Here is a 24,703-nt window from a genome sequence, read left to right on the forward strand (position 1 = left end):
AAAGTGCTTTGTAATTGTCTGGATTTTTCTTTTTTAATGTTAAATTAAAACATTAATTTAATGGTAATGTTTTAGAGTAAACCCTTCCCTTTTTGCACAAAGTTTTTAATCTAAACCTTCCCTTTTTGGACAGGGTGTGTGACCAAAGGCTGGGGAGCAGCTGCAGGAGGAAGACTGAGGGAACCAGGGATGTTCATCCATGGGAAAAGGAGGCTCAGGAGGGACCTGAGCTCACCTGGTTCCAGCATTTACAGGATTCAAGCAGGTGGAGACCCCTTCTCAATGCAGCCCAGTGTGTTGGGAGGGGGGCTGGAGATTTTTGTCTGGGATGTGACTCAGGCTGGGCTGACAGTCCCCCAGTTCCACAATTCCACAATTAATTTCACAGTTCCTCAATGAATTCCACAATGAATTCCACAATGAATTCCACAATGAATTCAGCAATGAATTCCACAATTCCACAACTGATTTCACAATTCCACAATTAATTCCACAGTGAATTCCACAATGAATTTCACAATGAATTCCACAATGAATTCAACAATTAATTCCACAATTCCACAATTAATTTCACAATTCCTCAATTAATTCCACAATTAATTCCACAATTCCTCAATGAATTCCACAATGAATTCCACAATGAATTCCACAATTCCCCAATGAATTCCACAATCAATTCCCTCCAGCAGCCCATCCTTGGCAGCAGCAGGAACTGCCCAGACCAATTCCAAAATTAATTTCACAATTCCTCAATTATTTCCACAATGAATTCCACAATGACTTCCACAATTCCACCATGAATTCCCCAATGAATTCCACAATTCCACAATTAATTCCACAATTCCATAATGAATTCTACAATGAATTCCCCAATGAATTCCACAATTCCCCAATGAATTCCTCAATGAATTCCACAATTCCATAATGAATTCCCCAACGAATTCCCCAATGAATTCCCCAATGAATTCCACAATTCCACAATGCATTCCCCAATGAATTCCGCAATCGGTTCCCTCCAGCAGCCCACCCCTGGCAGCAGCAGCAGGAGCTGCCCAGGCCCTGGGGGTGGCTGTGCCCTCCCTCCCTGAGCCCCCAGTGCTGCAGGGACACCCTGGGGGCCCTGCTGGGCTGAGCTGCCTGCTGGAGGGGCTGGGAGCAGCTGGGGAGCCCTGGGTTCCTCTGGGAACAGGATAAATTGATTCCATCAGCGTGGGGAACAGCTGGGAATCACTGCCAGGACACAGGAAACAGATTCGTGCTCTTCTCTTTGTGGCTTGGGCATTATAATTGGTTTTTGTGAGAAATCCACTGAAAAGTTAAGCTGTGCTTAGGAGGGTGATTAAGCTCCATTCCCACTCACTGAGAATCCTCGGCCTTCCCTGCCCCAAACCCCCCTCCCTGCCTCATGGGCTCAGGAATTTCAGCCTGGCAGGAAAACCCTGAATTCCTGTTCTTCCCTTCTCCTGTTCTTCCCGCTGTAATCAGGAGGACAAAGCAACTTGTGCCTGGAAAACCACACACAGCCAGAACAGTCAAACCATGGAATTATGGAATCATTAAGGCTGGAAAAGAGCACTAAGAACATCATGTCCAACCATCATTTTGAGGAGGACAAAAAGGGGAAAACACAACAGGTAATCAAAGGAAAGGTTTGAGGAAAAAACCAAACCCGATGCAGATTGCAATGGAACAGTTAAATGTTGTTAAAATGGTTCAAAATGTCAGGATTGCAGAGAATCTCCCTAAAAGCTGGACTGTGCAAGGCTCACTCTGCCAGGTGAAAGTCCTGTGCTGCAAAATCCAGAACTGCCATCAGGGAGCAGCTTGGAAGGCTCCCAGAAACTGGGAACCACCGCAGGGGTTAAACCTGCCTGGATTTCACCAAGGGCTCCACATTATTTCTGTGATGAAATCCCAGAATGGGTTTGGGTTGGAAGGGAACTCAGAGCCCCCCAGTGCCACCCCTGCCATGGCAGGGACACCTCCACTGTCCCAGGGTGTCCCAGTGCCCAGCCTGGCCTTGGGCACTGCCAGGGATCCAGGGGCAGCCCCAGCTGCTCTGGGAATTCCATCCCAGCCCCTGTCCACCCTGACAGGAACAATTCCCCATTCCCAGTGTCCCATCCAGCCCTGCCCTCTGGCACTGGGAGCCATTCCCTGTGTGCTGTCCCTCCATCCCTGGTAAAATAAATCCTCACCTCCCTGGCAAACCCAGGCACTGTTCCCATCCTCAGCCCTGGAAACAGTACTGACCCCCTGAACACTGGATGCCACACCCCAAATCCCTGATTTTAAACTAAAACCAACCCTAAACATCCCCAAGAATTATTTTCAGCAAACTACTCTGTGTGGTTGAACATCTTGCATCCTAAGTATCGACCATAAAAAAAAAAGATAACTGTGCTTTTTAGGGTTGTAACATTTTTTATCAATACTTACTGAAATCGCTCTGTTTTTTATAGTTTTTATATATTTTTTTTCATTTCATACTCAGATGAGCTCAATATTTACAGAGCAGTGAAATGCCCCCACCACAAACACCCTTTCCAGAGTGTGTTGAGCACAGGTTTAACCAGGAGAGCTTTTGCAGCAGGAGCCCTCCCCTCTGACAATCAGTCACCAGCGGGGACAGCTCCCAGCCCTTTTGCTTCTGCATTTCCATGATTAGTTCCTCGAGGCACTTTGATTGAAGAGCGTTGCCTAAAGGTCTCCACCTCCTCCTAATTAAACACAATTTGTCTCAAACACAGCAGCTTTGGCAAAGTGGGGCTGAGGAAATAAATGATGGGTGGGCTGGGAAGAGAAATGGTTTCATCTGCAGCCCTCATTTATTTCCAATTCCTGCCAGCGCCGAGGCGTGACACAAGGGCTACAAAAGTGGCACTTCCCTAAGCTGGGGAGGAATCTTCTCCCTCCTTGAGATCCGTGGCAGTCACTATCATCTCTGCACATTCACGGGCACCACTGGTGCTCAGAACTCTATCATTACCCCTTTGCTGTGCTCAGCTTACCTGAGACCAATCTCAGGCTGTGAGTGGAAACGGAATGGCCCCGTTCGGGGATTCTGTGCCACTGAACCTCACTGGGGTGAGATCTGACTCTGTGGCCTGTGCCTCTCCACCCTTCCTCCTGCCAGGGCAGTTCATCTGTCCCATGGGACACCCCTGGGATGTCTGTCTGTCCTGGTAGGACACTCCTGGGATGTCCATCTGTCCCAGTGGGACACCCCTGGGATGTCTGTCTGTCTGTCTGTCTGTCCCAGTGGGACACCCCTGGGCAGTTCAGCTATCCCAGTGGGACGCTCCTGGGATATCTGTCTGTCCCCACTCCTGGGATGTCCGTCTGTCCCAGTGGGACACTCCTGGGATGTCTGTCTGTCTGTCTGTCCCAGTGGGGACACTCCTGGGATGTCTGTCTGTCTGTCTGTCCCAGTGGGACACCCCTGGGATATCTGTCTGTCTGTCTGTCCCAGTGGGGACACTCCTGGGATGTCCATCTGTCCCAGTGGGACACTCCTGGCATGTCCGTCTGTCCCCACTCCTGGCATGTCCGTCTGTCCCAGTGGGACACTCCTGGGATGTCCGTCTGTCCCAGTGGGACACTCCTGGCATGTCCGTCTGTCCCCACTCCTGGGATGTCCGTCTGTCCCAGTGGGACACTCCTGGGATGTCCGTCTGTCCCAGTGGGACACTCCTGGCATGTCCGTCTGTCCCCACTCCTGGGATGTCCATCTGTCCCAGTGGGACACTCCTGGCATGTCCGTCTGTCCCCACCCCTGGCATGTCCGTCTGTCCCAGTGGGACACTCCAGGACCACAGAGCACGAGGAGCAGGAGGTGCAGCTCAGCTTTCCCCGCTCCCTGGAAAAGCTTTCAGACGCTCCACGAGCTCCTTTCAGCGAGCGACACTCTGCAATCAGAGCTCTGCCAACTGTTTAATCATGGAAATGGAGCCAAAAAGTCATAAAGGGCAAAAATAATGACAAAAAAAGCGACCTCCCGGTGGCTGGAGCCAAAGCCCTCCCAGCTGGGCACTGATTGCTGCTGAGCAGGGCCCCATTGCCGGGGCTCATCGACGCCCAGGGCTGGGACAGGGCTCTGCAGAGGCAGGGCTGGCTCTCCAGGCAGCACCAGCAAAGAGGGGAGGCTGTGAATTGTTTCCTGGCCTCTGGCACAGGCTGCCCACAGAACCTGGGGCTGCCCCTGGAATGCCCAAGGCCAGGCTGGATGGGGCTGGAGAGGAGAGGTCAGAACTATGAAAACAGTCCAAGGTTGAAATAACACAGGATTTAATCTGGTAAAACCAGTGCTCCCCTGGATTCATTTCATAACCTTGCTATGGCAAGACAAGAAGAGAAGAGTTTGCCCAGGGTAAGAAAGGGACAGCTGGGTGGGGCAGGATGAACACTGGTCACTTAAACAGAGCCTGCATAAATCTGAATAAATCAGTCTGAACATCTCCAAAAGCCCCCGGTCCCTGGAAGCTCCTGAAGGCCTCTGTGATTAAGGAGCTGTAGAGTAAGGGAGGCCAATGGAACACCAGCAAAACCCCACAAATATCCCAGCACATGGATCCCAGCAAACACCTCCACCTTCCTCAGGCCACACTGGCCCTGCTCCTCCTGAAGGTGTCAGAAAGCTGCTGTTATTACATAAGGACACACACATTATCCCCTTAAAACCCCTCTGCTCCCCTTTCCAGCCCAACCTAAATCCTGCAAGGTTCGATTTCCAACCAGCAGCGAGAGCACCACTGTTTGCTCAGCCAGAAAAGCAATAAAATGTAATAATTCAAAATAAACTCGGATTTCCCTTTCTTTATGCTCGCAGACAAAGGAAGAGCTGCACCCAGGGTGTGCAGGCTGCTGGCTGCTGAAGGGGCTGGGGGCAAGTTTGGAGTCAGAAAACCACGGAATTATGGAATATCCTGGGTTGGAGGGGCCCCCATGGATCATCAGTCCCAGCCCTGGCCCTGCACAGACACCCCAATGATCCCACCTGTGCTCCTGGAGCTCTGGCACTGCCCAGCACCTTCTGGGGGAAAAACCTTTCCCTAAAATCCAACCTAAACCTGCCCTGGCCCAGCTCCAGCCACCCCTGTCCCTGTCCCAGGGGTTGGAGTTTGTACACTCAAATTGGGATGTGCATCTTTTAAACACCAATTCCAATGGATGTGGGCAAAGGGATTTTCACTGAAGGATTCCTGCCACACAAGAAGTGCCAAGAAAAGAGTTCTAGACTGGAAAATTAGAGGTAAAACCTCATCACTGCTCCTTACAGGCAAAATGAGAATATTAGAGGGTTGTGACAGGTAAACAGTGATATACCTGTTGCTGCTCATGCTGTCACAGGAACTAAATAAAAGAGCTGTAATGATCTGAGATGATTCCTTGTAACTCTGCATTTTTCCTTTTGGAGAACTCTACAGGTTCAGTCTCTCTCCAGCAAGCCTGAATGACAGATTTACATCGTATTCCTAAGATAGTTATTAAAATAATTTCCCTTGACAGTTCTCTGGCTGCATCACTCCCCCTTCCCTGCATCCCAACCATATGGCTCTGCTTACTCCCCATTTTAAGCGTTTTGCTCTGGTGTGAAAAGCAATTCCTGGCCCTTTCCTCTCAGCCCCAGCTCTCTCTAGAGCACAGCCCCACAGAATACTCAGAGCTAAAAGGGACCCCCAAGGACCACTGACTCCAATCCTCAGGGAATTCCACCACGGGGCTGCTGCAGGGCTGGAGCCCCTCTGGAGCCAGGCTGGGACACCTGGGGGTGCTCACCTGGACAGGAGAAGGATCCAGGGAGAGCTCAGAGCCCCTGGCAGGGCCTGGAGGGGCTCCAGGAGAGCTGCAGAGGGACTGGGGACAGGGGCTGGAGGGACAGGACACAGGGAATGGCTCCCAGTGCCAGAGGGCAGGGCTGGATGGGACATTGGGAATTGGGAATTGTTCCCTGGCACAGGTGCCCAGAGCAGCTGTGGCTGCCCCTGCATCCCTGGCAGTGCCCAAGGCCAGGCTGGACAGGGCTTGGAGCACCTGGGACAGTGGGAGGTGTCCTTGCCATGGCAGGGGTGGAATGGGATGGGATTTGAGCTCCCTCTCAGTGCAGCCCAGCCTGGGATTTTGTGACCCTGCAGCTCAATTACACAATTTCCTTTGGATGCCACTGCCTGCCCTGTCCCTTTCTCCTCACCTCACAGGGAAGGGAGCCCACCCTCCCCATGGACACCCTGATGTGATTTCCAGTGTGAAGCAGCTGCTCCTCCCTGTGAGAATTCCCTGATAGAATTCCCTGTGAGAATTCCCTGTGAGAATTCCCTGCCCCCGGGGATGGAACCTTCCCCACTCAGGCTGAGTCAGAAGAGGGAGGCAGCACCAGCCCTGCCCAGCCCAGCAGTGCCTCTCCAGCTGCCCTTTCTGAGCTGTGCTGCTGCCCTGGCGCAGGGCACAGCCACCCTCACTCTGCCCAGGTGCTGCTCCTTCCCTCATTTCTGTGTTTGATTTCTCCCGAGGCTCCTGTCCCTCCTGTCCCTATAGGATTCCAGCTCACTGATCCCAGAGCCCTGTGAAATCCATCATTAGGGCTTTGCAGCCTGCTGTCACAGCGCTCACACTCTGGGCTCACTGGCAAACTGCAGAGGGGTGATCTGGGCTACATCACCCCACCCATGCACTGACATCCCTCTGAGCCCTCCTGGGACCCCCAGGGCCCCTCCAGGCCCCTCTGCACTGTCGGGATTCAGGACATCCCTCTGGCTGTCCTGGACTGCCAGGACCCTGCCAGGGGGCTCACAGACCCTGGCACAGAGCCCAGGACCCTGTGACTCTGATCATGACCCATGGAAAAAGTTACCAACCTTGTATGAGGATCTGCAAGCCATGAAAGTATAAGTGGAATAATAATCAGTTTGTCACAAGGTGGAAAAAGAGATTTTTTGGGGGTTTTTAGAATGGGGGTTCAAGGAGCAAGATGGAGGAATCTGGGCATGTCCAGCCTTTCTCCTTCTTCTTCCTCTTGGCCTCCATCTCCTGCTGTGATGGTGGCACTTTTGCATTGGTTTAGAGCAGAAGCTCAGTGTCTAACATGGGTGATGAGTGTTGGGAAGTTATGGTAAATATTGTACAGGTAGTTTTTAGTAAAAAAGGATAACGCTGCCCAGGGGCAGGCAGAGTGTGTCTGTCTGTCCTGCTGAGCAGACCTGAGCAGGGCAGGAGAAAGAATTTTATAGATAAGGAACAATAAACAAACCTGAGAATGAGAAATGAAGAGCTCCGACTCCTTCAACCACCAGGCTGAGAAAAGAGACTTTGTGACACATCTGGGGGTCATTGTGACAAGCTAAAGCCCAGAAACTGCACAGGGAGTTACTGATGGTCATTCCCCTGGTGATATTTGGAACTGCTGTGCACCCACCCTGCAGCAGTGGTCTGGCTGTGTCTAATTTTTAGACAGGAAAGGCAGGGCCAGCTGTGTTTGCCTCACCCTAGCGTGGGGTTGGGCTGCCATGCACGGTCAGCCTCCCCTGGCAGGGAAGTTAGGCTGGGCTTTGGTGGGCCAGCACTAAAAATGAGTGTGGCTCATTCAGCCCCTGTTGCCATGGGGTGGTTTATGAGATGATGGCTCTCTGCTTGTCCTGTACACAAATGTATCTGTGACCGTGCTCACAGGGGTTTTAGGATGAGGGAAGAGACGAGGATCTGACTCCATGGTTCAGAAGGCTTGACTTATTATTTTATTATATATATTACATTAAAACTATACTAAAAGAATGGAAAAAAATTTCACCAGAAATCTAGTTAAGAATAGAAAAAGAAAGAATGATAACAAAGGCCTGTGGCTCGGACAGAAACTCTGAGCCAGCTCACTGTGATTTGCCATTAATTAGAAACAACCAACATGAGCTAATCAAAGATCTACCTGTTGCATTCCACAGCAGCAGATAACCATTGTTTACATTTTGTTCCTGAGGCTTCTCAGCTTCTCAAGAGGAAAAATCCTAAAAAAAAGATTTTTCACAAAAGATGTCTGTGACATATAATCTGAGCAAGTTTCCACTGCTCCACTCAGTCCAAGGGAGGACAGGCTTCTTCCCTGGATTAAGTCAGTGGATACAAATTTATTCAGTATTTATTTTTGTTCTCACCACAAAGGCTAGAAATTAGTAATGATTATCTAACACTGAAACCTGGAATTGCTTTCCACATTATTAATTCCTCCTCTTGAGCTGCTGCAGAGCTGCCCCCATCCCACGGAAATGCGTGGGGAGTGGTGTGATTTAATCTTCCTGACACTGCAGTGGCATGGGAACTGCTGGGATTAATGGGGATTAATGGCGTTATTAATATTCATATTCTACAGACAGTTAGCAGTGAATTGCCATAGCACTGCTGCCTGCCCAGCAGTTTGGGGTGCCTGGCCAGAGACAGGGCACAGAACTCTGCCCTTATTTCTCTGCAGGAACACAGGCTGGGTTCCGGGTTCTTCCCCAGAGGGCCCCAGCCCAGCGCTGAGATGCTGATGGGACGGCTCTGCAGCACTTTGCAGGGCATTGTGCCCTTAAATCCCGGTAAATTGGGATTTTAGCGGCCAGCCCGCCGGCGATGGCCCAGGGGAGGTACAGAGAGAACAGCAGCTCCCTCGCAGGGTGTGCTGGCCTAACCAGGAGAAAACCATCCCCTGATTGTCAGAGAATTATCCAGCCTGGCATGGCAGACCCAGCCCCATGGGCACCCTGGATGGCCCCGCTGACAGAAATCCAGACAGGGGAAAACGAGCACAGATCCTGCCCCTGTGAATTACCGGGTATAAATCACTGGGTATAAATCACCGGGTATAAATTATTGGGTATAAATCACTGGGTATAAATCACCGGGTATAAATTACCGGGTAAAAATTATCGGGTATAAATTACTGGGTATAAATTACCGGGTATAGATTATCGGGTATAAATCACTGGGTATAAATTACTCTGGGGACTGGGGACTCCAGTAACGAGGGATAAACCAAATCTGAGGAGCATCACTGGCAGCCAGATGGGCTGGGCTGAGCACTCCAAACCCTGCTTCATTAAGGGCTGGGTGCCCAGCTAATGCCCCTGCTTCATTAGGGGCTGGGTGCCCAGCTAATGCCCCTGCTTCATTAGGGGCTGGGTGCCCAGCTAATAACCCTGCTTCATTAGGGGCTCAGTGCCCAGCTAATGAATGACCCTGCTTCATTAGGGGCTGGGTGCCCAGCTAATGAATGACCCTGCTTCATTAGGGGCTCAGTGCCCAGCTAATGCCCCTGCTTCATTAGGGGCTGGGTGCCCAGCTAATGCCCCTGCTTCATTAGGGGCTCGGTGCCCAGCTAATGCCCCTGCTTCATTAGGGGCTGGGTGCCCAGCTAATGCCCCTGCTTCATTAGGGGCTCAGTGTCCAGCTAATGACCGTTTCTCCGTGCCAAGGGGCGCCCAGAAATTAATAAATTAAATAAATAAAGAAATGAAATCTCAATTCAGGGGCACCATGGCCTGGGCACCCAGAAACGAATAAATGAATAAGTAAATAAATAAACAAACAAACAAATAAGATCTCTATTCTCTGTGCTGGAGCATCATGGCCTGGGCCCCCAGAAATTAATAAATGAACAAACAAATAAATAAATAAAATCTCAATTCTCTGTGCCAGGGCACCATGGCCTGGGCACCCAGAAATTAATAAATGAATAAGTAAATAAATAAACAAACAAACAAATTAGATCTCTATTCTCTGTGCTGGGGCATCATGGCCTCAACACCCACAAATTAATAAATGAATAAATAAATAAAATCTCAATTCTCTGTGCCAGGGCACCATGGCCTGGGCAGCCAGAAATTAATAAATGAATGAATAAATAAACAAATAAATAGAATCTCTATTCTCTGTGCTGGGACATCACAGCCTCAGCAGCCAGAAATGAATAAATGATAAATAAAATCTCAATCAGTTCATGGTAATTGGAAGTTAAAAGGCACTCAGCACATTCTGCTGGCCCAGGCAGTGCTGGGGGCCAGGATTGCCCTGGACACAGTGGCAGAGTGCCAGGAGCCCCAGTGGAACTGCTTGAACTGCACTTGGTTCTTTGTCACCCCTGGACAGGAACTCCATGGGGAATTACTCAGTGTGATCCATGACAGAGCCTCAGGACAGCCCAGAGTGAGCCAAAGGAGCCCCAGCCTCCTGCACCCACAACTCCCTGGGCACCCCAGAATCACAGGATCCCACACGGGTTTGGGTGAGAGGGACCCCAAAATGCATCCAGTGCCACCCCTGCCATGGCAGGGACACCTCCCACTGTCCCAGGGTGTCCCAGTGTCCAGCCTGGCCTGGGGCGCTGCCAGGGATCCAGGGGCAGCCACAGCTGCTCTGGGAATTCCATTCTTCCCCTTCCCAGCCTGCCAGGGAAGGGATGTCACAATCACATTGTTCCCAAAAGTCCCCCCAGGTAATAAAGGCAATGGAAACACGTCCGTGCGGGAGTGGAAACCACGCAGCACATAAATAATGATTTCCACATCCACAGGGTCTCAGGGATGTCAGGATGTGTGCTGGAGGCTGTTGCCCACCCTGTGAGTGAGCAGGAGCAGCTTGTTTCCATAAATCAATGGGAGCTTTGAGCACGGAATGATTTCTTGTTGCTAAAGGGCTCTGGGTACCTGTGCTGAGCAGGCTTATGAAGGAAATGATTTGCCATAGCTCTCAAACCACAAACCTGGGCTGAGGAAAGTTCACTCAGAGATTGCTGTTATCACATCCAGCGATTTGGGAATATTTATGGGCAAAATATTTGGGCGTGCTAACTACATCCAATTCAGTGGGAGCACAAAACAAAGCCTCTGCTTTGAAGTGTTTGGAACAGAAAGACTTTAAACCAACCCTTTCACTGTGTAATGGAACGCTTGTGTTAATTATAATTCCTTTTGCCAGGATCTGTTTTACATAACAAAGCTAATCTGCCAACTATTAAGGAAATTTCCCCATTTTCTCTTACAGATGATAGAAGGGGAAATAATATCATATTTTAAATGCAAAGTGGAGATGATTAAAATTTCAGTCTAAATAAAATAAGAACATTTCTGAATCCCAGAGACAACAAAACAAGTAATCCACGGGGGTCAACAGAATAACTCACAATTCTCTACTTGAGCCTTTGGTATTACAAAGCTTTTTATAAGTAAGCAATTTTTAGCTGTTTATTCTGCTCCCTGTAATGTCTTCAGCACTGCTGGCCTTGAGGCAGGTTTGGAATCAGAGGCTTAGGAACGCTCTGGTTTTATCCAGCTCCTGAAGTGCCTCTTTATCCATTCAAATCTGCACACTCACATTCAAGTTCACGTCTCTCTCGTGAGATTTCTGTTTAATCCTTTCCTTATAAATGAACATATTAACCTGAAGGGAGAAATGTTCAAAACATCAGGTGGGGAAAAAGAAAGAAAAAAAAAAAAGAAAAAAAAAAAAAGAAGGGAAGAAGAGATTCTGTGCGTGCATCTTCTTGAGCACAGCATTCAAAATTCACCCATGGGGCTGTGCCGTGCTGCCTGCACAAATTCCAGAGCTTTTATCTGAATAGCTGGGATAAAAGACCTGTGATAAGTGGGTATAATAGGAGTTGGAGTCATATTATGGGATTGTATTACGAATCAATGCTGTGTGGTTTGATTTTGCTGTCGTTTCCTCGTCTGGAGCTAAAGATCTTGTGCTATTTATTATCCTCGTTCCTGCCTCACAAATGACCCCGTGCAGGAAATGGAGCCCCAGTAATTTCAGTCTCAGGGTTTGCATTGTGAAGCCCCTGTGAGGAAACTCCTCAGAACATCTCCCTGCAAGGTCTGCTCCCAGAAACCAGCATGGAACGTTGCAGGGTTGGGATCGAAGGAAACAACATCAGTCTCAGGCACCCAGCAAAAGGCAGAGAAAATCAGGGAATCACAGAGTCCTTCAGGTTGGAAAAGCCCTCCCAGACCATGGAGTCCAACCATTCCCCAGCACTGCCAAGGCCACCCCGAACACGGCCCCAAGTGCCACATGCACAAAGCTTTGCAGCCCCTCCTGGCATGGGCACTCAGCCCTGCCCTGGACAGCTGTGCCAGCGCTGGACAGCCCTCCCAGGCAGAACTTCTCCTGATCTCCAGCTGCTGAGGTTGGAAATGCAGGATGTGGCTGGGGCTGTGTGTGTCCTATTGCCATCTCTCAGAGCTGGGGCAGTTCTCTGCTGTTCATGGGGCAGCTTTCTTTATCTCTCCCACAGCCAATCCTCCCTCCAGGAGATCTCTGCTGTTCATGGGCCATTCATTATTAATTATCTTCTGTCTATGGCCATTGAGTGTCCCTGCATGGCTGATCCAATTCCATCATCCCATGGGGAGATGCTCCGCCCAGGGGAGGAGCCAAGCATTCCTACCTGGGTACAATCTGAGCTTTGGGACAGCACAGCAGCCTCTGCCCCCTGCATTCCCAGAGGAGCAGCTTCCTGCTGCCCTGCATTCCCAGAGGAGCAGCTTCCTGCTGCCCTGCATTGCCAGAGGAGCAGCTTCTGCTGCCCTGCATGGCCAGAGGGAGCCCAGGCCCATCTGCAGCAGCCCTGGAGCTGCAGAGGAAAACTCCCCCCTTGTGCAGGATCCCTGCTCCAGCAGAACCACAGCTGGCACTGCAGGAGGGCTGAGCCCCCATGGGATGGGGCTGTGCCACCTCCTGACACACAGGGGACAGGGCATGGTCTGACTCTGGCAGGTTTGTTTTGTATTGCTGCATTTTCATTTTATTTTTATTTTTCCTAGTAAATAATCGTTATTCCTATTCCCATATCTTTGCCTGAGCCCCTGATTTCAAAATTACAAAAATTCAGAGGGAGGGGGTTTCCATTTTCCATTCTGAGGGAAGCGCCTGCCTTCCTTAGCACACACCTGTCTGTTGCAACCAGGGCATCAACTCAAACCTTCCCTGGCCCAGCCTGGGGCCCTTTCCCCCTGTCCTGTCCCTGTTCCCTGTCCCCTCAGCCTGTCCCCTCCTGTGTCCCTGCACCCCTGCCAGGGAAGGGAACCATGGGATTTGCTGCTCTGGAATCTTCAGATGGACAACTGAAGTTTTCTTCCCACCTCTAGGAAAGCTGTTCAATCAAAGATCCACTCCTTCAAATGGAGATTTTCCAGGCAGGAAACATTCAATCCCAATCCTTTAAAGCTGCCTGTCAAATTCCTCACAACTCAATGCTACAGGATGAATCTGCCACTTTACTTCTCAGTTGTTTTTTCAGTCGTCTCCAGAAGTTTTCCTAAATTAGCTCCATACATTCTTTTTAAAGACAGGCATTTGGTTCTGCTCCTTCCAACTGGTGGATTTGGCTGCTTGCAAATATCAGATATTGTCATCCTCCTCCCTTCACCCTTTCTTAGGCTACGGAATGGAAATGAAGCCGTGGGGGTTTGGGAATGAGGAGTGTGTGCAGAACAGGAGGAAATGCTCCTCGTGTGTGGGGTGTGAGGAGAGGCTGCTGAGACAGAGCCATCCCCACCCCTGGTGCTTCTCCCAGAGCCACAAACCCAACACAGAGCACTGAACATTTTTCTTCTCCAAGTTCTCAGCTCATGAATCCAAGCTGAGATGTGCCACGGAGTAAATCCCAATGGAAGAGTGGCATCCTCTCGCTCTGAGGTGGGGTTTAGAGAGAAGATGCACTGCTATTATTTCCAGTTTCAGAAATCACCTTTGCAATGCACAGCTCTGTCCCCAGCCCCTCTTTCCCAGCTGGTAAATCCTGAGGGGCTGGGCTGAGGGCCCTGTGCACTCCCAGACCCTTTCCAGGACACTGCTCCCCGTTTTCCAGCACAGCCTCTGAGCCCAAACGTTCATTTTCCCTGGCTCAGTCCCAGGTTGTTAAAGTGCTTCAGGTCTGTGCATTTCTCCCCTTTCCTCTGCATTTCCCAAGGAGCTCCCTGCCCCTCTGCTGTTCCTGGTTTATGAATGAGCTGCTCAGCAGAGTGGGGCACTGCAGCCTGGCCACAGCCAGCTCTGGGAGGGAGCTCCATACCAGCAGCTCCTGCAGCAGCCTCTGCTGAGGCACAGCTGGCACCAGCAGCCTCAGTCAGGGCCCCTGCACTGCTCAGGGAAACAATCCCATCTCTCAGGCTGACAGGAGTTTGAAAGCAGGAATAGACAAACTCCCTGCACAGTCCCTGTGCCTGGGAGAGGAGCAGCAGCATGGGCTGCAGGTGCCAGGAGTCTGCTGTCACAGACATCTTCGATGGAAAATCCTTTCCTTAGGAATTTCCCTCCTGAGAAGCTGAGAGGCCTCAGGAACAAAATGCAAACAATGGTTATCTGCTGCTGTGGGATGCAACAGGTGGGTCTGGGATTGGTCTCATGGGGTTGTTTCTAATTAATGGCCAATCACAGCCCAGCTGGCTCAGACGGAGAGCCGAGCCACAAGCCTTTGTTATCATTCTTTGCTATTCTATTCTTAGCCAGCCTTCTGATGAAATCCTTTCTTTTATTCTTTTAGTATAGTTTTAATGTAATAATATTAAAACTATACTAAATAATACTAATATACTATATTTAGTATTTATAGTATTTAGTATTTATATATAGTATTTAGTATAGTATAAACTATACTAAATAATACTAATATACTATACTATATACTAATATAGTAATATATATCATAAAATAATAAATCAGCCTTCTGAAACATGGAGTCAGATCCTCGTCTCTCCCCTCACCCTGGGACCCCTGTGAACACGGTCACAGTCTGCTCCACCAAAGGAGGACAAGGACAAGCCAGCCCCTGGGATCAGCTCCCCCAGCAGCAGCCATGGAATGGGGTGTGGGGTGTGCAGCCCCTCTTTCTGCAGGTATTCCACCAAAGATCACGGCTCCTTCTGCCCCTAACCCCAGCTGCAGTTTCCCTTGGGCCTGGCCCAGCTTCACTCCTGCCACTGGAGCTTCTTCAGAGAGAAAGGGAAAGGGAAGAGGCTGACAAAGAAAAGTGAAAAGTGGAGCATTTAAAGCAGCCCCCCAAAAGGACATGGTGTGTATTAATGGCATTTTGTACCTTGTTATTGTTGAATCACAGAATGGGCTGGGTGGAAGGACTTTAAATCCCCCCAGTGCCACCCCTGCCATGGCAGGGACACCTCCCACTGTCCCAGGTGCTCCAGCCCCAGTGTCCAGCCTGGCCTTGGGCACTGCCAGGGATCCAGGGAGGCCCAACTGCTCTGGGAATTCCATCCCAGCGCCTCCCAGGGACCAATTCCCAATTCCCAATGTCCCATCCATCCCTGCCCTCTGGCACTGGGAGCCATTCCCTGTGTCCTGTCCCTCCATCCTTGTCCCCAGTCCCTCTCCAGCTCTCCTGGAGCCCCTTCAGGCCCTGCCAGGGGCTCTGAGCTCTCCCTGGATCCTTCTCCTCCCCAGGACTGAACAACCTCACAGAACAAATTTTGATGCTGCTGCTTTTAACTAAAAATACATAAAATCATGAATCCCTGGAGCCTTGGAGCCTGAAATCAGGTTTTTGTTCCTTTAAAGAAGTGCTGGATTCTGGAGCCATCCTTCAGCAATTCCCTTCATTGCAAAGCAGGAGATTTCACTCATGTTTTCCTGAATCCCTAGATTTCATGAAGTATTAATGAGTTTAGAGAGCCCAGGGCACAGAGCACAGAGCAGGCCCAGCCACCACTCCTGGTTCATTCCCCCTCTTTCCACAACTGCATAACCCCTGTCCTTCAGGATGCTTTGGGATCCTGCCCAGCTGGCTGGCTTTGTTTCACTGAGGGAGGTGGATCATTATTTTCTTTATCCTAAGCATTTTTTTTTGGGGGGATGGTTTATTTTTTAGCTTTATCCCACATTTCTCCCTCTTCCCGTGCCTGGCATTGCCATGTAACACAAGAAGTTCCTGAAAGAGCCTTTGGACTCTGCTGAAGGCACCTTTAGCAAGACCCTCACGGGTCACCAGCCATCCCAGTGCACTCAATTCACTGGAACAGGACCAATCCTCCTGGGGCCCAGGAGGAAATGATCATTTTGTGCCCATTGTCCCCTGCTGCAGATTCCAGAGGATGGAAATTTCAGGCTGGTAATGGAAATTCAGCCGCAGCCGTGACCAAAGCACCTCCAACATGGCAGAATTATGAGTGTCAGACGAGAGCAGCCCTGCTCCACTCCAGATAAAACCTCCTGATTTCCATCCCTGCCAACGAGCTCCCCTCCCAAGGCCAGCATTGCCTGTGCCCCGAGCCCGGGGAGAAAGCGCTCAGATTCATTTCAGAGTGAGAGATCCCCCCAGCTCCACCAGGGACACGTGTGGGAGGAATGCAGTGAATGAATGGAGGAGTGTGGGAATCCACAAAACCAGAGGGGTTGGGAAAGCTGCAAAAGGCAGGCCCCAGAGACAGCAGAACTGGGATTGGAGCCGAGCAGCAGCCATGAGATTGGGCAGCAGAAAAAGCATTTAAACTGTAGAAAAGCAAGGGCAGATAGAACAATGGTCTGTGTATTAACACTTGGCTAGAATAACTCTCTAAGCTACAGAAAGTTCATCTAGCAAGGTATCAGGAAGGTTGAAGCTCAATAATGGAGCTCTGTGCGTTGTGTTTGAAGGCTCACAAGCAGGTATTGTATTTGAAATAAGCAGGCATTGTTTAACCACAGGTACCTGTGCTTGTAGTGGTTGGATGGAACTGCTGTCAATATAGAATATTTACTATACAGAATAAACACTGTCAATGTGCTTCTGCTTTGTGGGATTGGTCAAGGAGCTTATAAAGTGAGTTGTGACATTGAGTTCTGTGTCTGCTGCCTGGGATGTGAGCTGCTGGCATCTTCCCATTGTCAGAGCCATGGAATGAGGCTGATGCTGGGAAATCAAACAGCTCGAGGCAGTTCCACAGCAGCCCCATCCTGTTCATGGTCTGTAAACAGCCCCTGCCAGTGTCAGGTGAGGAGCACAAACCCTGGGAGAGCCCTGGGATCAGCCACTGCTGTGCTGGCACCTTGAAGGGAGCGGGAGCAGCAAGGCAAGGCCAGGATGCTGCTGGTGGGACAGACAGACAGACAGACACCCTTTGGGGGTCTCCATCACACAGCATGGCTGCCTCCCCCCCCCCCCCCAGAAATGTTTTTCCAAGTCTTTTTGTCCCTGTGCTGAGCAGGGACAAGATGCTAACGGCGGCTGGCACCAGCGAGTTAATTTTATAAAGGAAACTGACACCCTGCTCGAGTGCTGGCAATTTAAAAGAGTAATGGATTGTCAGTTTTAGCTGGGAAGTGGTTGTTAGATGATTTTAAAGTCTTTTGCATATTTATTTTGTCCCACTTTAAATAAATTTGGGGAAGATTTATCTCGTTAGCTTCAAATGCAAGTCCCTCTTGGCCCGGCTGAGGAAACAAATTAGACTTTGCAAACATTGCAAAGACTAAATCAATACATTAATATTTAGGGGACATTAAGGGGGTTTATTAAACAGAAAAAGGGCCTAGAGTATTACTTTGGGAACATTATACATGTTTAAATAAAAACCCGAGGTTGTGGTTCCTGACTGAATCTGTAAAAGGCATTTCCAGGGATAACTGAATTATTTACAGCTCCCGTGTTGGGAGCAGATCCCTGCAGGGCTGAGGGGGAGCTGGGAGGGCAGCACGGGAGCTGGGCTGGGGCTGGGACCCACACCCAGGGCTGGGACCCACACCCAGGGCTGGGACCCCACACCCAGGGCTGGCACCCACACCCAGGGCTGGGACCCACACCCAGGGCTGGCACCCACACCCAGGGCTGGGACCCACACCCAGGGCTGGCACCCACACCCAGGGCTGGGACCCACACCCAGGGCTGGCACCCACACCCAGGGCTGGGACCCACACCCGGGGCTGGCACCCACACCCAGGGCTGGCACCCACACCCAAGGGTGTCCCGAGCTGCCCAGCGGTGCTGGGGTAAGTGAGGAGCAGATGCCAGGTGATGGTGGCAGCAAGGTTTGTGTCCCTGGCTGCCTGGGCCGGGCCTCTGGCACTGCTGGGAGCACAAGGTGGGGATGGCACAGAGCACAGGGAGGGGCAGCAGGCACTGGGGGCACCTGGGGACAGGGCTGGGACTGGGATCTGCACCTGAAAGGCAAAGCTGTGACCCATGCAGTGACCTGTGCCAGCTGTGCACCCCAGCATCCACACCTGGCCCCAAAGCCCTGGGACTACTTAGGGCTGGGGTCCCTCTGAGCCCTGCTCTGTGTCCCTGTTTGGGGCTGGGGTCCCTGTTTGGGGCTGGGGTCCCTCTGAGCCCTGCTCTGTGTCCATGTTTGGGGCTGGGGTCTCTCTGACCCCCTGCTCTGTGTCCCTTCTTGTGCTGGGGTCCCTGTTTGGGGCTGGGGTCTCTCTGAGCCCTGCTCTGTGTCCCTGCTGTCCCAAACCCCCCTGGCCCAGTGCAGGAGCATCTGTCACCCCTGCGTCTGTCACCCCTGCATCTGTCACCCCTGTTTCTGTCACCCCTGTGTCTGTCACCCCTGCTTCTGTCACCCCTGTGTCTGTCACCCCTGTGTCTGTCACCCCTGCTTCTGTCACCCCTGTGTCTGTCACCCCTGTTTCTGTCACCCCTGCGTCTGTCACCCCTGTCTGTCACCCCTGTGTCTGTCACCCCTGTTTCTGTCACCCCTGTGTCTGTCACCCCTGTGTCTGTCACCCCTGCGTCTGTCACCCCTGTGTCTGTCACCCCCCAAGGGACAGGGACACTGGGGCTGTCCCCCAGCCCCAGCCCCTCTCAGGGACCCTGCCAAGGGTGGCTGCAGCCCTTTGCACACTGGAGGGAAAGCAGCTCGGAGGAGGCAATTCCGATTTTGGCAGAATAAATGTCAGAGTGCAATTGGCAGAAAGCATAACCTTTTGGAGGAAAATTCTCTGGGAGCAGCAGAGTGTGGTGAGGGGAAATTCGGGATTTTACCTCGCTGTGACAAACATCTGGTTTTTAAATCACCTGCAGCTCATGGCTTTGCAGATCCAGCATCTGGCACTGAGGTACATTGAGCTGATTACAAACTGCTGCCATCAAAACTTTCAATTAATTATTTCAGAATTCTCACTTCTTTTTAATAAGGTCACTGAAATTAAGTTAACTGGATTATCTCCTCTTTCATGTGTTTCTTCCTTCACCGATGTAAATGTGGGCTTGTGAAGACACAAGTTCTCTTTTCTGTTTTATCAAAAACCTCAGTTAATTTGCCTGCTACAAAAGGGGGTAACTGCAGTGAGTAACACTGACCAAGCCTGTACCGGCTGGTGTCCCTCAAGTGCTGTGCTGGCTTTGGCACAGGGATTTGGGAGCCCAAACCCAACCTCAGCTCTGCAGAGATCCCTGTGGGCAGTGGCCAAAGCCCCCTGGGTCTGGGGGCTCCTGAGTGGGGCAGGGCAGAGGCTGCTGCTCCCCTGGGTGTCACAGACATTTTTATGGAAAATCCTTTCCTTAGGAATTTCCCTCCTGAGAAGCTGAGAGGCCTCAGGAACAAAATGCAAACAATGGTTATCTGCTACTGTGGGATGCAACAGGTGGGTCTGGGATTGGGCTCATGTGCTTGTTTCTAATTAATGGCCAATCACAGCCCAGCCGGCTCGGACTCTCTGCCCGAGCCACAAGCCTTTGTTATCATTCTTTGCTATTCTATTCTTAGCCAGCCTTCTGATGAAATCCTTTCTTCTATTCTTTTAGTATAGTTTTAATGTGATATATATCATAAAATAATAAATCAGCCTTCTGAACCATGGAGTCAGGTCCTCGTCTCTTCCCTCATCCTCAGACCCCTGTGAACACGGTCACACCTGGGAAGCTGACCCTGCTCCCTGCACTGGGAATTAAGGTGGCTTTAACCCATAAAATGTGTTTAATTCCCCCCTGAACACTGCCAGCCCCAGCAGCAGAGAGGAGGTGCGCCACAGCCAGATCTGGATCTGTGTGTGTGCAAGGCTCACACGCTCCAGGGAAAGCAGGAGCAGGGGTTGCACAGCTTTTGGGGGAGCTGGGGTTGCACAGATTTCAGAGAGCTGGGTTGCACAGCCTTTGGGGGAGCTGGGGTTGCACAGCTTTGGGGGGAGCTGGGGTTGCACAGCTTTTGGGGGAGCTGGGGTTGCACAGCTTTTGGGGGGAGCTGGGGTTGCACAGCCTTTGGGGGGAGTTGGGGTTGCACAGCCTTTGGGGGAGCTGGGGTTGCACAGCTTTTGGGGGGCAGCTTCACTGCAGATCCTTTTATGCCTGGAGTGTGAAGCTGTCTGGGGCTTTAGATGTCCCTGAGCCTTCCCTTGTTTCCTCTGGGGCAGAGCAAACCCCTGGCTCCTGCAGCTGCAGAGGTTTTCTGCTCCTGGAACACAGCCCCAGGGCTTGGGAAGGGTTGGGACTCTGCTGCCCAGCATTCCTGTTCTCCTGGGATTCCTCGGGTCTCATCATTTATTCCCAACGCCAGGGGAAGCCCAATGCCCTCACACAGAGTGGTTTTGCTTTGCCCTCACTCATTTCTGCCCCAAGCAGAGGCTGTTCCTAATCTCCAGATACCAAGCTGGGGAAGAACTTACAGGGAATCCTAAAGGTGCTCCCAGGATAACTCCCTGTGTGATCCTGGGATAAATCCTGTGTGATCCCAGGATAACTCACTGTGTCATCCCAGGATAACTCACTGTGTCATCCCAGGATAACTCCTTGTTCATCCCAGGACAGCTCCTTGTGTCACCCCCTGACAGCTCCTTGTGTGATCCCAGGATTTAACCCTCTGGAGCAGGAGGGGCCATCCCAGTCCCTCCCAGCAGTGACCTCAGGGTCCCGCTGGGATGACAAATGGGTGTCAGGGAGTCCCTGCACAAAGGCAGGCACTGAGGGGCACAGGACCAGCCCTCCCAGAGCACTGATCCCCAGCTTGAGACCTGCTCAGAGCTCTCAGTGCCACCTCCAGGTGACACCTGCAGGGATGGGCACTGCAACCCTCCCTGGGCTGTGCCTGAGCCCCTTTCCATGGGGAAATTCCTGCTGTGCCCACCCTGAGCTGCCCTGGCCCAGCCTGGGGCCATTCCCTCTGCTCCTGCCCCTGTCCCTGTGTCCCTGCACGTGCCCCAACCGAGCCTGAGGGTCCTGAGGCCTCTCACCAGGGTCACAAAAATGACTCCACAATATTTTAATAAAACACACACACTGAGCTCAGAGCTCCAGCCCAACATTCCCGCAGCATTCCTGCAGGATTCCCATGGCTAAGGACAACTGGTGTGGGAGGTGGCTCACCCTGCTATTTCTAAGGGATTTCCACGTGCCACATGGATTAATAAGGATTGCCAGTTCAATTCTTCTCCTCTGTATTCATTGCTTTATTACTCATAAAAATGCAAAAGAAAATGTTAATGATGATTGCACCAAAGACTAATAAGTTAAAGCCTTAGGTTATACTTTGCATTTCTGAAGATATAAATGCAATTGCTTAATAATTATGCATATTTTTAACTATTGAGTTATTATTTCTCTATATGCTCGTAGTTAGCCTAATTAATTTTAAGCTCCTGTTGATGTATTTTATACACACAATTAATTTCCAACTTGTTTTTTTAGCCCTTGCATGGGGGCATTAATTATTAGGAAGACAATCAAAACCAAGAATTGTTCACCCTGGAACAATACAATAAATATTAAATCCATGTGAAAACTGACACCAGAGGAGAAAGGAAAGGAAAGGGAAAGGGACTCTGAAGGGGTTGCAGTTTGCCATGCCATGTCGCCACATTTCTCTTCACAGAGAAAAGCAGGACACAATTTTTTCCAAGAATATTTCTGGGTTTCACATTCTCTGAACCTCAGAGAAAGAAAACACAATTCTTACGATTTGCTGTGCCACACATTGTCTACTTTTGTCTACTTTTTTGACAAAAGTAGAATGCAACGTGGAGATTGTTTTCCCAGAGTGATGGTGTTTTATTTCCTTGGCCTGTCAGGACCAGGTGTGTGTGAGTCGGGACTGAGGGTGACAGTCACAAGATGCTGTGCAGTTGTGTGCAGAGTTGAGTGCTTGGCAGATTCAGCTTAGATGTAATGTAATACAGTGTAATATAATATAGAATAGTACAGTATAATAAAGTAATTAATTAACCTTCTGAAAAAAAAAAAAACCCAAAACAACAAAACCCCCAAAAAACTAACAAAAACCCCCGAAGAACTGCAATGCCAGGGCTGCACCGGCCTACCTTGCACGGTGAGGTGCACCTGCATGGTCCTGGGCGTGTGCTGGGTCTGCACAGAGCAGGTGTAGGGGCCATCGTCTGTCACATCCACGTCCTGGATCTGCAGGCTGTAATCCCGGTGGCTGGCCGTGGTGATGGACACGCGCGGATCCACCGACCACTTGTCGTTGCCCGCGAAGATGATGCTGGAGCGGTTCAGCCAGGCCCCCTTGGAGGCTCTGTCTTCCAGGTAGCACCTGGGGAGAAGGGGAACCCTGAGCAGGGGGCTGGGGGAGCTGCTCAGCGCTGCTCGCTGCTGTGTTGGGGCTGAGCACAGCTGGGATTGATCAGAGCTGAGCTCACACCACACCAGGAATGGCTTGATAAACTCAGAGCCATCCAAAGCCCACAGCCCAGCTCACAGACACACACAGTGCCCACAGGTGTATCTGTCTGCCCTGGACTGCTGCTGGAGCACTGGAGGAAAGCTCCAGTTATTATTCTGGCCCAGCCCTTTCTCCTGCAGCCTCAGCCCTGAGGGTCAGCAGCAACGCGTGCTCCATGGAAAATTCCTGCCCTGTTCCTGAGACACAGCCCCCTTGTGCTGCTGAGCTCAGGAGCTGAGACCCTTTTCCAGGAAAAACTATCTGGACATCACAGGACCCAAACCAGCTTCTTTTCAGAGGGGTCACAGAACCCCAGAACCCCCCAGTGGTTTGGGTGAGAAGGGACCTGGCAGCCCATCTCATTACCCCATTATCCCATCCCATTATCACATTATCCCATCCCATTACCCCACCCCATTATCCCATCCCACCCCAGGAGCTCCTCTCCCTCAGGGGCTGCAGTGAGGGGGTCCCAGGACAGGGAGGAGATTTAGGAGCAGCTTTATTGCACAAGCTGCTGGAGGAGCCTGAGCCTGCCTGAGGGGTGGAGGATGTCTAAGCCTGGCTCAAGAGCACCGTGCTCCATTTTCCAGAGCCAGCAGGTGGGAAAAGGCAGAGCAGCTGATGGAACACGGGGCCCAGGAACAGCTGCACAGGGCTGAGAGCAGGGAGCTGCAAAGCCAGCGGCCATCGGGCAGTGATGCTGTGGCACCGGAAAATCTGCATTTCTCTCCACAAATTAACAACTCTTCAGGAAACGTGGAGAACGAATTAGGCAAATTTTAGACTCACCCCCCATGCCCACCTTGGAATTTAAGGCTTTGAAACAGTTTTAAAAGCTGGAGGAAGGTAGGAAGGAGGATAATACAAAGTGCAACAGACTAATGGGACATTTTTATTTCATAAAGAGCTTTCTACATGAAGGAAATCCAAGAGAAGAGGGGAATGCAATAGAGCTCATCCCTTTGATGAAACATTAAAATAGCACAGCCATAGAAACTGGAGGGAGAAAATGGTGATTTGGTGCCTTAAGCATCTGGCAGTATTGTTTAAGTGGAAAATGACATTCCATTCAGGAATAAGGAACTGGAAACATCAGGCTGAAATGGTTCAGAAACAAAGCAAGAGAATAACCATTCATTTAATTAATGATCTCAACATTAAATCTGAAAGGGTTCTGAGGGATAAAATATCCCCATTTGTAGAGCAGAGAATTGGGATGTCACCGGGAAGTGGCACTTTGAGGTTGGCATCCCTGCAGGAGGAGCTGTGTAGGGTCTGGTCCCATCCAGGGAAGGCAAGGAGCCTCTTTCAAAGTCCTGAGAACGTTTTGAACTCGATTCTAATGAACAGCAGGGTGGGAGAGGCAGAGAAAGCTCCAATTCACGGAGGCTTTTCTAGCACGTGTTCCTTTCCCAGTGGCTTTCTGCAGCAGCTGGGTGCAGTCCATGCAGCAGAGCTGAGCAGCCGGGCTCAGGGAGCTGTCCCTGCCCGGGGCTGGGCTGCAGTGACTGCAGGATTAAGGCCCTTCCCACCCCAAACCGCCCTGGGACGCCAGGAATTACAAATCAGCATTTTTGCAGGTAGCCTGTGGTTCAGTGAGCATTTACCACTTCATTAATTTCACTCTCCCACTGTTTATTCACGCTCACACGTCCAAACCTTGGAGGGAAGCCTCAGCACTGTGAACTCTCCCCCGAGGAGAGAAGGGCAGCCTCCTCCTCCTCCTCCTCCTCCTCCTCTCCCAACACAAAAACCCAGCTCCACCAACTCCCTGCTCTCTGCGTGGCTCACCAGAAAAAAGAAAAAAAATCAGAAAAGAATTCACAGAATCACTGGGGCTGGAAAAGACCTCCAGGATCTCAGGGCGGTGTCCAGGATATATATCTTTTAAGGAAAATCCTTTCCTTTGGATTTTCCCTCCTGAGAAGCTGAGAGGCCTCAGGAACAAAATGCAAACAATGGTTATCTGCTGCTGTGGGATGCAACAGGTGGGTCTGGGATTGGGCTCATGTGGTTGTTTCTGATTAATGGCCAATCACAGCCCAGCTGGCTCAGACTCTCTGTCCGAGCCACAAACCTTTGTTATTCATTCCTTCTTTTTCTATTATTAGCCAGCCTTCTGATGAAAT

General features: G+C 50.7%; 1 protein-coding gene across 3 annotated transcripts in view; it reads right to left on the bottom strand.

Annotated features, from left to right (window-relative positions):
- The window catches only part of NEGR1 (neuronal growth regulator 1), a 183,553-nt gene that overhangs the window by 81,414 nt on the left and 77,436 nt on the right, over nt 1-24,703 (bottom strand). For all 3 annotated transcript variants that reach the window (XM_036387956.2, XM_036387957.2, XM_036387955.2), the window contains exon 2: nt 22,210-22,442. In XM_036387956.2, the coding sequence (XP_036243849.1) occupies nt 22,210-22,442 (233 nt within the window). The remainder of the gene's footprint in view (nt 1-22,209; nt 22,443-24,703) is intronic.

Source organism: Molothrus ater, chromosome 9, assembly GCF_012460135.2.
Source record: "Molothrus ater isolate BHLD 08-10-18 breed brown headed cowbird chromosome 9, BPBGC_Mater_1.1, whole genome shotgun sequence".
In the NCBI taxonomy this organism is placed as follows: domain Eukaryota; kingdom Metazoa; phylum Chordata; class Aves; order Passeriformes; family Icteridae; genus Molothrus; species Molothrus ater.